This window comes from Eleutherodactylus coqui, chromosome 4, assembly GCF_035609145.1.
Source record: "Eleutherodactylus coqui strain aEleCoq1 chromosome 4, aEleCoq1.hap1, whole genome shotgun sequence".
NCBI lineage: Eukaryota > Metazoa > Chordata > Amphibia > Anura > Eleutherodactylidae > Eleutherodactylus > Eleutherodactylus coqui.
Genome location: NC_089840.1, coordinates 65,376,779 through 65,392,704, shown reverse-complemented (window position 1 = coordinate 65,392,704; position 15,926 = coordinate 65,376,779). Strand labels below are relative to the sequence as shown.

Here is a 15,926-nt window from a genome sequence, read left to right as displayed (position 1 = left end):
TGGTGTCCCGTCTGCAGGCCCTGTGACATCCTATAAACGGGGCGGGACTGCAGCTGTCAACAGAGACCAAACGGGTGGCCGAGCAGATGTTACAACCCGGACAACCCCTCTAATAACTATACAACATTAAAGAGTTTTATATCAGCCAGCCGTATAGTAAGACTTCAGGGTGTAAAGATGTGCAAGAGTATAAATAATGGATCAACAAAAAGCAACTGTTATTTGAGACATGTCCATATCAACTCTAGTAAGTCATCCCAAGGATATTTAAGACCAGATCTCTATATGATTTTTAAGAAGACTATGGAAAGCTGCTTTCACATTTGTGGTGGGGGTCCTGGTTTCCTGCTCAGTTTTGGAAGCAGGAATTGGGGTTTCCTGACCAAATGGGTCCATCTGATGATGGAACTGAACAGCGCCGAATGAACCCCATTGACCCTAATGTGGTCCGTTCGGTTTCAGCTCAGTTGCCCGGCATTTTACCGGAAGACAAGGCGCTGCATGTAGGACTATCTATTCCAGTATTTTGTGCCGAATCTGCGATGGAACCTCTAAACTGAGGTTTCAACGCAGATGTGAAGGCAGCGTAACACCCAGAATACTGTAATTATGGAACAAGGACACCAAAAACTATTTTTAAGGTGGTGCCAGGCCCCTTGTCAGAAGGGCCCCTGTGCGGCTTATCAGCTTCCAAGTCTCTGACCTCATCCTTTAATGAACTGGTGAAATTTGTTCAAAGTTCTTAATGAAACAGTTGTGGTATATAAAGTATTGACTGAACACGGCCCTTACATGAAGGATGGATAAAACAGGAAAGTCATGACTGACCTAAACTGAACACAACTGTTGCAGAAGATACATTAGTAGTTGCAAGAATCAACAGCTCCTGGATATTTAGTTTTTGCCTTTTGTTTGCCTGTGTCAAATGCTCATACTATATCCTGGTTATTGAATAAATGTAAGTAAAACGCGCTGCAGTCCAGGTAATACCCGTGGGTGCGTTCACATGATATTACACATGCCCAACGTGTAATCAGACTGCACAACTGGCAGCCATAGACACACATCATGCACAAAATAGTACAAAGGATACAATGTGCTAAATGTGCCAGGGAGGGACATCGCTATTCTCTTATATGCCCATGCAATAGACTGTGCAGTGAGAATGATCCCCGTCCTGTAGGCAAAGTAAGCCCGAGTAAATACAGTGCAGCCAGGGCTTAGTTTACGTAAAAAGCTCTGTGCTCACTATCATTGTAGCATGTGAATGGTAATTAGAGAAGCCTCCCAATAACGGGGCACAGCTGATCTTCATTTTGCAAGGATGGCTACAATATTTCTTATTCCTGTTCCAACAAAATATTTCAGGCGTCACATGGGGGTGGGATTCACGGCCCCATATCGCACTCGCCAGTGTGAAGTTAACCTAAGGGCTTCTTCAGATGGCTTGATTTAGTCCTTTTGTGGCGGTGATAATCACGGTCGCATAACGGGACAAAATAAAACCACTCATTTCAATGGTTTCACTTTCATTAGCAGTATTCTCATCCGTTAATAGTATGGGCAAGAAAAGTTAGTATTTGCCCTATCTTTCTTGCACATAGTTAATGCTACATATGGAAAAGACAGGGCAGGACCTAGCTTCCTGCTGTTTTTTTCAAACTCGAGCACCATGGCGCAGAGTTTGAATGGCCCGAGAAAAAAACAAACCCTGCCTCATGTGCAACTATACTCCGTAGATAGCCTAAATGACTGGCTTACACTAAGGGTGGCTATACACATTCCGCATGTCTGGCCGATACACATCTAATGTGTACAACCATACTAATTTACATGGGCTAATAGTCACTTGAGTCATCGCTCATACAAATGATTACATGCGACTGTCATCCCAAATAAACATGGGATCCAACAGGGCAAGTGAGTGAGAATCGCTCACTGGTCGGAGTCACTCGACTTGTAGCTCTCCTAAAAAGCAAGCAACTATCGGCCAATTTGAACAGGCAGTCATTGATCTATGAACACCTGCCTGTTCACTGTGAATGGAGGCGGTCGCCGGAAGAGATCTCTGACACCTTCCACCTTCATTCACTGAATGACTATCGCTCCTGTGTGAAAGCGTAAGAGCGATAATCATTGGGATGGCTGTTGAGCGCTTACGCAACCAACAATCATCCTGTGTAAATGGACCCAATCGCTCATTTAGATTATTATCTGGATTCTAGCATGTTAACTAGCTAATCATTGATGAATAGCTAAGCACTGCCTGTGATTGGCTGAGCGCTCAGCCAACCAGCACAGCCCTTTCAGAAGGTGGGGATTTTAAAATCCCTGCCAGCTGAAAGTGCTGGACAGCACTGCAGGGGAGCCGGCCGGAGGACGCACCTGAGCGGTGGAGAGGTGAGTAAAGAATTTTTGTTTTTTTTCACCAGCTAGGGATGATTTTCAGGGAAGGGCTTATATTTCAAGCCCTTCCCTGAAAATCATGCTGCGGGGATTGCCTAAAAACCACTGCTTTCAATAGGGCTGTCAGCAGCAATGGGGTCACAGCTGTGGCAGAAGTCCTGCGATGTACTCCCTGTTTTCAATGGGGCTAGCACTGCTGCCACTGGCCCCATTGAAAACACTGAGCGGTATCGCAGATTTCTTCCCTGCGATGCGAAGCTCTACTAAAACATCGCAAATGAGTACGAAACCATTCAAAATCATTGGTTTCATAATCATCACTATCGCATCGCAGGGAAAAAAATCGCGAGTGGGTGTCCACCCTTAAAAGTACATCACAAGCATGATACAAACTAGCCTAAGGGTGAATGCCCACGGACGGATTTGTACTGCGTTTCCCGTGGCGGAAATCCACACATGAATTCCGCAGCTATTGAGCCTAATAGCTTTCTGCTTGCCAATGCTCACATGCGAAATTCTACTGCGGATTTCGTGAGCAGGAAAAAACCACGGCATGTTCTATTTTCCCACAGTTTTATGCCGGGGGAGGTCTCCATTAGTATAGCATTAATGGAGACTGTGGAAATCCGTGATCAGCCGCAGGCACTTTTTGTTTTTAATTGCGGTATTCCCGCAGCGTAAATTCGCGGGTGTATCCCGCATCGCTCGTGGGCATAAGCCCTAACAGTTGAGCAAAGATTTCTATAAATACGTGCATCCCGATTACAGCTATGAGCATCCGGTGTTAGGAGTAAAATGTCTCTTAGTTGTGTCTCAGTGTTCGCTTTCCCAGAGCTGACACTTTTCTCCTGTCGCTCCCTGGGTCGTCAGCCACCGGTCAGGCATTCAGAGGCCCTTCACATGTTCAGCCCACAGTTTGTGCAGCCTGGTGGCCTTTTCTCTGCTGTCTCCTAATTTGTATTAATTGTAATCTTAGCCTTCCTGCTTCCCACGTTCTTCACAAGTAAACATCCCTCACGTCTGCCACCTGTTTATCGCTACTTGATCGTGTTTGAACATTTTCAAAGCCATTCAGTGGCAAATATTAGAGTATGTATTGTATATACATGACAGCTCTGTGCCCGCTATGGCTAGCTCTTCAGAGGATTTGTCAGTATATTTGTGCTGCGTTTTTGCGGAATGAAGTTTGCGTGTTCGCACACACAACTGTGTTTCTTACTTTCCTTTTTGCACGAGCGAAAAAACACGAATCTGCAACCTGCACCTCAGGAACATTGCAAAAATCCGTCTGTTCCTGAGCACGGACACACTACAGACTTTCAATGTCGCCCTCATCCATTCCCGACTCAACTACTGCAACTCCCTGCTCATTGGCCTCCCCTGCACCAGACTCTCCCCTCTCCAGTCCATACTAAAAGCGGCAGCTAGACTCATCTTCCTGTCAGACGCCTCTGCATTATGCCAGTCACTGCATTGGCTGCCCATGTATCATAGAACTCAATTTAAACTCATCACCCTCACTCACAGAGTTCTCCATGGCGCCGTGCCGCCGTACATCGCCTCCCTCCTGTCTATAAATCACCCATCCCACGCACTCCCCCTAATACGAACCTCACATACTCATCTCCAGGACTTCACCAGAGCAGCACCAAGCCTATGGAACACTCTACCCCAAGACATCCGGACAATCCCTGATGCACGGAATTTCAGACATGCCCTAAAGACTCACTTTTTCAAAGAAGCATACCAACTCCCCTGACCTCTCCGCCCTGAGATAACTCGCATCATGTACACACCTTGCCCCTATACCTCCTGTACCCACCCACCCCTTCCTGATTGAGCTCCCCATGCATCAAAAGTGCTGCAGAACAAGTTGGCGCTATACAAATAGATTATTCTTATCATGATTAAGCACCAATGCTCCCTGCCATTGAAACAGCCAAATTCTTTAACGAGTGCCAGATGTGTTCTTTCCCTGTGCAGAATTTTTTTTCTTTTGTGCGTCAAAATTGCGCACACAAAATATGCGCTTGAAATCAATGGGTTCTATTTTCTGCAGAGGAGTAACTATAGTGGATGCAGGGGATGCAGTTGCACCCGGGCCCAGGAGCCTTAGGGGGCCCATAAGGCCTCTCTTCCCCATATAGAGAGCCTAGTACTATGAGTAAAGCATTATAGTTGGGGGCCCTGTTACAGGTTTTGCATTGGGGCCCAGGAAATTCACGTTACGCCTCTGATTTTCTGCATGTTGCGAACCCAAAAGTTTCATGTTCCAATACGTCCGTGTGAATCCGGCTTAAAGCAGCAAAATGTTTTAGAGTCAAAAAATATGTGAACCCCAAGAAAAGGGTTACCGTATTCTTTTCTTACTATCTGGTCCCAGGATACTTCCAGAGTCTGACCTTGAAAGAAGTTGCTAGCTCTTACATGTAGTACCAGTAAAGTGTCTGGAAAGCCATGCTGAGGCTTGTAGTTTCACAGCTGGAAGAAAATGACAGAATACCTAAGGACCTATTCACACCTTGTTTAGGGCTGCAGCCATAATTACGTTTCTCTGTTCTTCGTTTTTGGAGCAGAAAAACGGAATTAAAACGGAAATAAACATTTGCAGGTTTTTTTCTCCCCAATTGATTTCAATGGGGTTTCAAAAAGAAACGAAAGTAAATGGAAAACATTGAGTTCGCTTCCGTTCTCTTAGGATTCCGTTTTTTACAGGAACAAATACCGCAGTCTTCAACACTATTTGTTCCTGTAAAAAAAACAAAACGAAAGCCTAATGGAATGGAAGCAAAGTGAAAGCTTTCTGTTTGCTTTCTGTTTTTTGAAACCCCATTGAAATCAATAAGTAGATGGACGTTTCAAAAAATAGAAACGTTTATTTCTGCTTAATGGCTTTTACCCACTAGCGCTTTTTTTAACGCTGCGTTTTTTCAATGCGACTTTCCAATGTTAAAATCGCATCACACAAAAATTGCAAGTTTGTGCTTTTGCAATTTTAGTGCGATGTGATTTTAACATTAGGAAGTCACATTGCAAAAAAAAAGAGCGATATCATAGAGTTAAAAAAAAATGCTAGTGGGTAAAAGTCCTTAATCCGATTTTTCTGCTATAAAAAAAAAAAAGCCCTAATACAGGTGTGAATGGGCCGTAACTTGTTTGTATAAGATCTCTGGCACATTGGCATATTTTGGGCCTGGGTGCTATCATGGACAAGAAATATCAGTATACTGTGTCCACATATATCAGACAGCACGTGCTTTCCAATATGAGTTGCGCCAAAGTCTCTCAGAGGCAACTCACAGGTAGGGCTAGTGTGCACCTAAACTAAGGGTAGGGTCCCACAGTTCAATAAACTGCATGCAGCTGAAACCCTGCCCACCCTTGGCAGTCATTGGCAGCATGATTTTGCCAGTAATACTGCCTTTTTAATGGCAAAATCTTCTAGCCATTGGCCACTGGACATGGATAGGGTGCCGGCCACACGCAGTTAAAGCACCATGGGACATATAATAAAAAAAACAAAGATGGCCAACATTGCAGGTAATCAAACTCACAAACAGAAAATCTGCCCGGTTGTGTCTCATGACAGAACTCCTGAATCATTGCATAATTAGGCTGACCAGGACTCTAGTAAAGCCCAGTGACAACCTCGTTAGTATCAGTCATTGCCCAACTTCATTGGAAATAAATATAGCTAAGAAACGGTCCCTGCTCTGTCCACATCGGTAATGAGGCCACGATGCAGTGCCGAATTTGATGCATGATGGATACCACTGGTTTTCAATAGACCCCACTAATTCATAATGTGGTCTAGTGTGTGCCAATGTGGTGCCCATCATTTTAAAAGTAACACTGCTGCAATAAAACGGTTTTCTTACTAAAATTTACAGCTGGGCATGGCATCAAAAAGGGGCAAAACTCACCTCTCTTTAGCCCCCAGGAAACAGCTGAGCGGCTCCGTAAATTCTCCCAGTTAGAGGCTGCAGCGTCACTGCTCTGAACTCCTGGCATCATGGTGCCCAAGATGTGAGCACTGATGCCAGGAGGTCACCTTCTTGCTCATGGGAGAATCACTAAAGACAGCCATGCCCTGCCCCCTTTAAACACTATTCTTTCCATTAGATCAGTAAATAAACCCTAACTACCTTAGTGGTGTCCATGAGGCACCAGAGGTATCCGTTGTATGATGGCAGATGTGAGCAGAGCCTTAAAGGGGTTGTACCAGAAATACAAGTTATCTCCTATCCAAAGGATAACTTGTTGATTGGTAGACATCTCAGCGCTAAGACCCCCCCTGATTCCAAAACGAACGTCTAGTGCCCCCCATCCTAATCACTGCAGGCTCGCTGCACCCCCTGTAGTGAGGAGGAGAATGAATGGAGCGCTGGTCGCACAAGCACTCTACCTCTCCATTTATTTTCAATGGGACTGTGGCGATAGCTCGGGTATTTCCGTCAGCCCCACTGAATTGAATCAAACGCCAACCGCATGTGTTCGGCCAGCGCTCCATTCGCGGGGACGTCACTATAGGTGGAAGAAGCATCCCTGCAGTGACTAGAACAGGGGACACTGACCCCTGTTCTCAGGATTGGTGGGTGTCTCGGTGGTGAGACCCGACCGATCAGCAAGTTATTCCCTATCCTGTTAATTTTAATAACAAAATGTGAAAAAAGTGAGAGGGTCTGACGATTTTCCGGACCCCTCTACATACTTTGCTTCTAACCATTCAAATAACATATTGAAAGTTTTATACAGAAAGACCCCGCTCCTCCGATTATACACTTATACTAGTGTTCCACTAATGGGGTTGTCTCACAAATACGATCCCTTCAAATTTAGAAGCCGGCACAGGGATCAGCTGATCACCGATGACTTGGATTCTCCAATCCGTGGATGTTATAGCCGGGAAAAGACGTGTCAATCTGATCATTTCCCTTGCAGTGATTATGTAGCACTTCATGGCCATTTAAATGATTAGCAAACCATGTAATGTGTGGATGGGATGGGTCTGCCATAGCAGGATCCACTACACAGGGGGTCACGGTTCTGGCTCAAAGATGGGGGTTCAGATCTCAATCTACGATCCCTATGTTGACTAATAGGACAAATAAACGGCATGAGTGGTTAGTATTTCCTGATGTAGAAGTCTGCCGTTGTGTCATCTAGTTCCAAAGAAGTTGTGTGAGACATCTCCTACAAGTCCTTTGGCACTCGATGACACAACAACAGACTTGTGTATCAGGAAATACTAACCACTTATTAAAGAAGAATTTCCCAAATCCCACAAATGTCTGATAACGCTCCATGAATGTCAGTGACTGCATTCTGACACATTTTTAACCCTTTCCAATCCACTGTCTGACCTCTCAAGACATTGTGATTTAAAGGGGTTGTCCCGCGGCAACAAGTGGGTCTATACACTTCTGTATGGCCATATTAATGCACTTTGTAATGTACATTGTGCATTAATTATGAGCCATACAGAAGTTATCAAAAGTTTTTCACTTACCTGTTCCGTTGCTGGCGTCCTCGTCTCCATGGTGCCGTCTAATTTTCGCCGTCTAATGGCCAAATTAGACGCGCTTGCGCAGTCCGGGTCTTCTGCTTTTCTCAATGGGGCTCCGTGTAGCTCCGCCCCGTCACGTGCCGATTCCAGCCAATCAGGAGGCTGGAATCGGCAATGGACCGCACAGAAGCCCTGCGGTCCACCGAGGGAGAAGATGCCGGCGGCCATCTTCACCGGGTAAGTAAGAAGTCACCGGAGCGCGGGGATTAAGGTAAGCGCTGTCCGGTGTTCTTTTTTAACCCCTGCATCGGGGTTGTCTCGCGCCGAACGGGGGGGGGGGGTTGAAAAAAAAACAAAAAACGTTTTGGCGCGGGACAACCCCTTTAAGGCTGTACAGCTCCGATGTTTGAAGACGTTCATCGGGGTTCTCTTACTGTATATTGCCAGCCTCTCTGCTGTCGGAGCCACTCCAACGTGTCATGTCATGCAGTACTAGCTTTAGCCAGCAGATAGCGCCATTGTATAATGGCAGAAAAAGAGTAAGCCCCCTAGGAAAACCAGGATACAAATTGGATTGTAAAGGGTTAAATATCCTTATTAGGATCGAAAGTGTGGCATTAATTTCTATTCATCCATATGAAAAAAACATCCCTCTGTACCCTCAGGGCTGTACCCGAAGGACTCCTTAACGCATATTTGAGCACGCTAAGTTTGCATGTGCAATATGCAGAGAATAGAAGCCATTGATTTTAATGGGTACATTCACATCTCCTTTCTGTGCGGGAGCAAAAAAAAATAGGACCTGCTGTATTTTGTGAGCATTTACACCCCAAAGGTCCCTATGAAATTGTATGGGAAGTGCAAAAATGTGCACCCTATACCCATGCAATTTGCTGCAGAAGTCAGCGAGAAAAAGAGAACATCTAGAACTCATTAGGCTAAATATCCATTTAAATCAGGCTGTGTTAGTTAGCTGCGTGCAACTAAAGAAACGCTGCGTGTGCAAAAAAACATTAAAACGCGCCAATTCGCTCGAGAAAAAGCCTCATACATGGCGCAAATACATTGCACTGAGGCGTGCACAAAAACGCATATACCCATCTGTAGGGCCTGGGGATCGCAGAGCGTCCCACATTGTTTTTAATTGGGAGACCTCACATGCACCTAGCACCTAGTGCGATGCTGCTGCCCATCATTGAAAACAATGGGCGATATTATGCGAGGGCACGCCCAAAGATAAGCGGTATGATGCGATGCAGGAAAACAATCACTAATGTGTATGACTAGAGGTATAACTTGCAGGTCCTGGGCCCCAATGCAAAATCTGTAATTGGGCCCAACTATAATGCTGTAGTCATAGTACTGGGCTCCCTATATGGAGAAGAGAGGCCTTATCAGCCCCCTAAGGGTCCTAGGGCCCGGGTGCAACTGCATCCCCTATAGTTACACCCTTGTGTATGACCCCATTCAAAAAAGTGGGGTTCATATTCTTGCAAGATTTGTGTGTCTCGCAACGCACAAATCACGTGCGAGAATCTCGCCTATGTTATCATTCGCTGTTCGACCATTGGCTGCGTTTGCACTGAATGGTTATCATTTATTTTTGCTCATTTGAATGCTTTTTTGAATGCTAATCATTCCCTGTACAAGGGCCTTAAAGCATAAAGTGCACACATGCAGGTCGCGCTCTGATCTCAATGAAGCCATAGGCAAAAGTTCTCCTGGGCTCTTTATACAATGATGTGTTTACTTATGATGCTAGAGATTAGTTCAGGATAGTCTGATAAAACATGGGACCGCTGGGAACCCCCTCTGCACACCAGAATGCAGATCCGCTACACGAATGGTGTTTCATATAAATGGTCGAATGTAGTATGTCTACCCAGTAGCGCCCACTGCAGGGAAAATGAGCCAACTTTCCCCAACAAAACTATCCATTTCGGGTTTGGAGACTGGAGTAACTCTGGAATGACACAACCTTCTTAAAGGCTTTCTGAAGGATTCACAAATACATTTCATTTGCTTCCAGGCTAAATCTCTAAAACTGTTAACAGCTGTTCTTCAGCCGAGATCCGAGGTACTGTGGCTTTATGAATGTGTGTGTTATAAAGTATGGCTGCTGTATTGGTGCCCATACACATTAGATGAAGGTTGGCCAACCCATCGAATTCTGAAAATTTTTTTTGACAATGCTGAGCCAGGCGTTCATGTGTATGGGGGGTCAGGAGGAATACAGTAGCTGTCAGTCGAAAGAGAGTTAGACCATCAGTTATCTAAGGTTACCTTAAAGGGGTTGTAGCACAATTGTTTTATATCGAATATCCATATGGTAGGCAATAATAGTCTGACTGGTGGGGTTCTCATCAAAAAAGTCCACCGATCCCAACAATGGTGGACCCATGTCTCCCTTTCCTCCTCACTACAGGCTCATTGTACCTTCTGGAATTAGGAGGAGACTGAATAGAGCAACAGTTGCGTCTGCGTGGTGCCGCGTCATTCAAACTCTACATTACTGTGGGTGGGTGCAGTGAGCCGGCAGTGATGTGAAGAGGTGGACACGGAACTCCTGTTCCTGGGATCAGTGGGGGGTCATAATGGTGAAACCCCTACCAATCAGACTTTTATTACCTATCCTTTGGATATAGGTGATGAAAATGAATTATGGTACAACCACTTTAAAGGAGCTGTTCTACGAAAATAGCTTATTACCTATCCACCGGATAGGTGATTAGCATCTGATGAGTTTGGGTCCAACACTGTGATCCAAGTGATCTTATATGAATACTGCAGTGGTCTTGCATGCACACTACTGCTCCATACATCTCTAAGGTACTGTCTGAGATAACCAAGTACATGCATTCAGCTATCTCTAGCAGTTCTGTGGAAATGCAAGAACTGGTATTGCGCACACATGACCATCGTTTCTCGCACATAGAAAAACTATGTGCAAGTAAATAGGGCAAGTCCTAAATTTTCTTGCGCATAGTGTTAACAAGCAAGAATCCTGCTACGTAAAACAAAACAATTGAAAGCAATGGTTTCACTTCGTTAAGTATTGCGGCCGTGACAAAAACACTGTCAAGTGTTTAAGCCCTAAGGCTGGGTTCCCACAGGACGGAAATCCCATGGAAATCTCGTAGCCGCACCAAAAAGCTGCGAGATATCCGCAGGAGAGACACAGCTTCAAAACCCGCGCCATTTCAACGTGGGTTTTGGATTGGTTCAGCCGCCGGCATTCCGTTGCAGCTTTCTTTCCCCTTTGAGAGGAGTGAGGCCGCTGTGGCTGTCAATTCCGCACCGCATTACGAATTCCGCCTGGCAATGGATTGGCCGCCCCGTGTGGACAAGATTTTCGCAAAATCTCGTCCACATGGCTGGCTAATCCTGGCATTAGGAGTCACGGGCGCATTTACTGCACAGAATTTCCGCTGCAAATCCAACCCATGTGAACCCAGCCTAAGGGCTCCTGCAGACGAGCGTAGGCATGGATATGCCCGCGATAGTGTGACGTATTTGCACTGTATGGGGAGCGCTATTACGTGTATATCTGCACATTCTGTTGTCCTTTTCTGCTATGCCAGGAACGTTCACATCAGAGGGGAACACGCCCGCGCCCTGATTGAACAGTATGTACAGTCTAATTAGTCCGCCCCCCCCCCCCCCCCCGCATATTTGGTATTTCAGCTGCACTTCAGTAGCTGTGAGCGATTCCAGCGACCTCATTGGTTGTTGGGTACACACCCCCTTTGGAGATGTGCACGAGTGGCCGGCCAGTTAAATAAGCAGCAGCAGGGCCGTAGGAGGGTCGGCAACTAACCCCAACCCTAAACCCTAACCCTAATCCAAAACCTAACCCTAAACCCTAAACCTAACCCTAACCCTAAACCTAAGCCTAAACCTAGCCCTAACCTTAAACCTAACCCTAAACCCTAACCCCCCGCGGGTCTCGTGAAGTAGCACTCGTGCACATCTCCAAAGGGGGGGGGGGGGTACCCAACAACCAATGAGGTCGCTGGGATCGCTCCCCGCTACTGAAGTGCAGCTGAAATACAATATATGCCACCCCCCTTCTCTACACCCCTGTGCCCCCCCCCCCTCCACACCCCTGTGCCCAAAACGATATAAAATCAATATACTCATTGTGGTGCTAGAATGCAGCTTCAGCACCCTGGTACTAAGGCATCTGACAGGTGACGTCACCAGTTCTTCTGACTTGGTGACGTCCTGTAAGCCTGTCACATGGGCTTCTAATGTAATAATAATAATCTTTATTTAAATAGCGCCAACATATTCTACAGCGCTTATAAGACAGGGGGAATAAAAACAAAACCCTGGTTACATAGTAATCAGTTGATGGAAACAATAGGGGTGAGGCTCCTGCTCCAACAAGCTTACATACTACAAGTAATGGGGTGATACAGAAGGTAAAGGGGCTGGAGATGTGCACGGTATGGCGAGGTGGAGAGTGAGGGATGCTATACACAAATGTAGATTGCTCCGTTTGGTTTACAGGACGTCACCGGCGGGCCTCCTATTGGCTGCAGTGGTCACTTGGGTACTCAACCCACGTGACTGCTGCAGACCAAGTAAACAAACTGGAGGACGGGAGCGGCGGCGCTGCAGCGGGGAGATGAGTATTGGTGATTCTTCTTAATAACAGCCATCCTCCAACTGCCACCAATGCATCAGACCTTGGAAAACCCCTCTAAATCATTTTATATTCCGCATCAACATCTGAACGATAGCCATGTGGATTTTGGTGTGGGATCTTCCACAGGCCAGCATGATGTAGAACAATTCTGACCACGTCAAAGGTCCCTTAGGCCATATCTACATTGGCGATTGCGATATACGTCAGTGTATATCTGACCTACATTGCACTCTATTGTTCTTCAATTGTGATGTATTTTGGCGCTAAAAATACATCATTTGCCCCAATGGACATGCGTGAATAAAAAAAAAAACCCATGTGGTTCCAATAGTTGAAATGGTAAAAAAAAACCATCATACTCACATGCAAATGCACATGGCATGTGAGTGTGATGCAATTTTCCAATGCTCCCATAGGAAATAATGGCAATTCTTGAACAAGAATCGCCCAAAAATAGGACATACCGCGATTTTTTTCATCTCGAACTCTCGATCCCAGAGAAAATTCGCTCATGTTTACTAACCTATTAAAAATAATGGGCTCTTTTTCCGTGGACGTTCCGCCCATCTCGTAATCAGACAAAACTTGTACGTGAAAATCATTTGCGTAAATACAGCCTTAAAGCTCTGTCCATACTTGTGTTGGTTCTTTTCCGTAGATAACGGAAGTCATGACGCTGTGACGGTTATGCCATCCAACAGCCACAGACAGACCAACTGACTTTAATCAGGGTCCCTCGGAGTTGCCATCATTTTCACAGCATGAATAACATACAAACTACACTATTAAAGGGGCGACAAAAACAGCGACTGAACCCCTGATGGGGGATGTGAAGAATAGCGCGATTATAGCCTGAGTTACGGGCGATATAATAGTGCAGCAAACAACAACACTATGCTGATTGTGAAGAAGCAAAACAAACCAGACAGAAAAGAACTAAAAGATGAAACAAAGTATCATAACAAAATGTAACAGTTTGCACTCCAGTGTTTGTAAATAATCAGCAACATTCACTCAGAAAGTAACAGACAGCCACAGAGAAAAGAACTAACAATAGGGACATCCAGGACACCGAGACTCATCACGTACAGTAACAACTTTACTGCCATCATCACTGCGCCAATTCCCGGGATAAATAGTCTCTCCTCGAAGCAGATGGTGCAACCAGCATCCGATAGCTACTGAATATCTAAGGTTTTGCGGGTCCTGGAGCCTTGCATTACCAGACACATGTGGTTCTCCAACTTTCTATGCTAGGAAGAGGCTTGGCCAGAGCAAAGGGGACCATTTGTTTATATATGTTCTTCTATAGGAACACCATCCCTGCCCCCTCCTGGTCCTTCAGAGCAGCAATCATCTACATTTTTGCACAAAAAGTTCCATGTGCTCTCCCAGCGGAGCTCTACATACAAGGAGGACACACTTCTCATATACTCACCATTTTGCTAAGGTCCATCTTTCCAATGAGCTCCTTCGCAGGCCACTTGCAGACCCCCTTGTTGCTTGCTGCTGGGTACAAGCTCCACCTCCAGTGCCCAAAAATGCAGTTTAGGAGTTATCACAATGCTGGAAGCAGCAACATCATCACCCGAGAAGGGAGGGGGCACAGCCCAAGCACCAGGCTACAGGGGAGGGGGCACACCAGTTAAAGGGGCAACACAGAACTAAAAGTGTTGTGCAAAAAAAAAGGAGGGGGGGAGGTATAAAGTGGTCACAAGTGAAGAGGAAAGAGATGGAGACAGAGAGAGGAGGGCACAAATAAGGAGCATCTGTAGCAAGCAGGCAATGGGCAGCTGGTGCTGAGACAGTCCAGAGAGGGGGCAGAGCAGACTGGCAGCAGATCGATGCCTACAGAGACACACACAGGAGAGATGGAGCCTGGCACCGCCAGAAGTCACCCAGCCTGGCATCAGACGGACAACTCTCTTCCTGCTGCTGGGGGAGAGGCCGAGACAGCCCCGGAGAGGAGGGGCGCAGGATGGAGACGGCAGCCAGGGGAGAGGATTGTGGGATAGAGACCCCCCCAGCCCGGGCAGAGCGAGTGTGACCCGGCATTAAAATAAGAATGGTGCGGGGGGAGGACGCGGCTGCAGCGCTGGGAGAACAGAGCGCCCCGCCGCCGCCGCCGGGATTAGGGGATTAGCTGCGACAGCTCTACAACGGGGTCCGCACACTGCCAACCATCAGCATCATCATGGTCACATCATGGACGGATTATCAACTCACATTCATTATGCAGAGTCCTCCTCTTCATCATAGGGAAAATTAACCTTTTCAGGACACTCTCGTTTTTTGATTATTTTATTTCCAATTTTGTTTTTTCCTCCCCATTTAAAAAAAAAAAAAAAAAAGAAAATCATAACTTTTTTAAATTTCTGATCATTTGTATTGCAGGACAAATTGTATTTTTTAATGTACGTATAAAGTGCTGAAGAACTATTAAAAATGCCTAGTAGAACTGGAAAGGACACGGTTGCGTCTTTTATTGGGGTGGTCTTGTTTTTATGACGCACACACTATGGTAAAAAATTACAATAACTTTAGTCAGTAGGAATACAGCAACACCAAATTTAGTCCGCCTTCACACGGGAGTAAGCGTATTTACGCGTCTATTTGCACTGCGTATTAGTGGGTGTGTGCATATTTTACTGGGGGTTTTTTGCCAACACATGCCCTGCGTATTTGTGCGCGCAAAAAAAACATAAGCATTAGAGATGAGCGACCGTACTTGCTAAGGCAAATTACTCGAGCGAGTATTGCCTTTTGCGAGTACCTGCCCGCTTGTTTCAAAAGATTCGGGTGCTCACAGGGAGCGGCGGGGGAGAGCGGGGAGGAATGGGGGGATCTCTCTCCCCCCACCCCGCTCCCACCTGCTCACTCCTGCAACTCACCGCTCACCCCCGCCAGCACCCAAATCATTTGAGACAAGTGGGCAGGTACTCGCAAAAGGCAATACTCGCTCGAGTAATTTGCCTTAGCAAGTACCCCCGCTCATCTCTAATAAGCATGCTTTCATTGATTTCAATGGGCAATTAAAAGGGTTTTCCAGGGAGAATATTATTGATGACCTATCATCAGGATCAATAGTTGATTGGCCAGAGTCCGTCACTCAGGACCGTGACCGATCAGCTGAGCGGGCACATGGTGTCAGCGTCACAAATACATAAAGGTAGAGAGTAGAATTAGTGGAAGGCCCCTGGACACTGCAGAACTTGGATTCTGCATGCGAAATCCCGCAGCGGAATCCGGCTCTGCCAGCAGCGGCGTCCGCACGTACCTGGTCTGACACCGGGTAATCTGTAGTGCAGATGGACCTGGCAGCTCGCTGTCAGCCATGCGCAGTACAGATTTTATTTTTCACAT

General features: G+C 46.1%; 1 protein-coding gene across 1 annotated transcript in view; it reads right to left on the bottom strand.

Annotated features, from left to right (window-relative positions):
• HIP1 (huntingtin interacting protein 1) overlaps window positions 1-14,679 on the bottom strand; it is a 131,868-nt gene extending 117,189 nt beyond the window's left edge. The window contains exon 1 of the mRNA XM_066599609.1: window positions 14,002-14,679. Coding sequence (XP_066455706.1) covers window positions 14,002-14,019 — 18 coding nt within the window. The 5' untranslated portion in view covers window positions 14,020-14,679. The remainder of the gene's footprint in view (window positions 1-14,001) is intronic.
• Window positions 14,680-15,926: the final 1,247 nt, after the last annotated feature.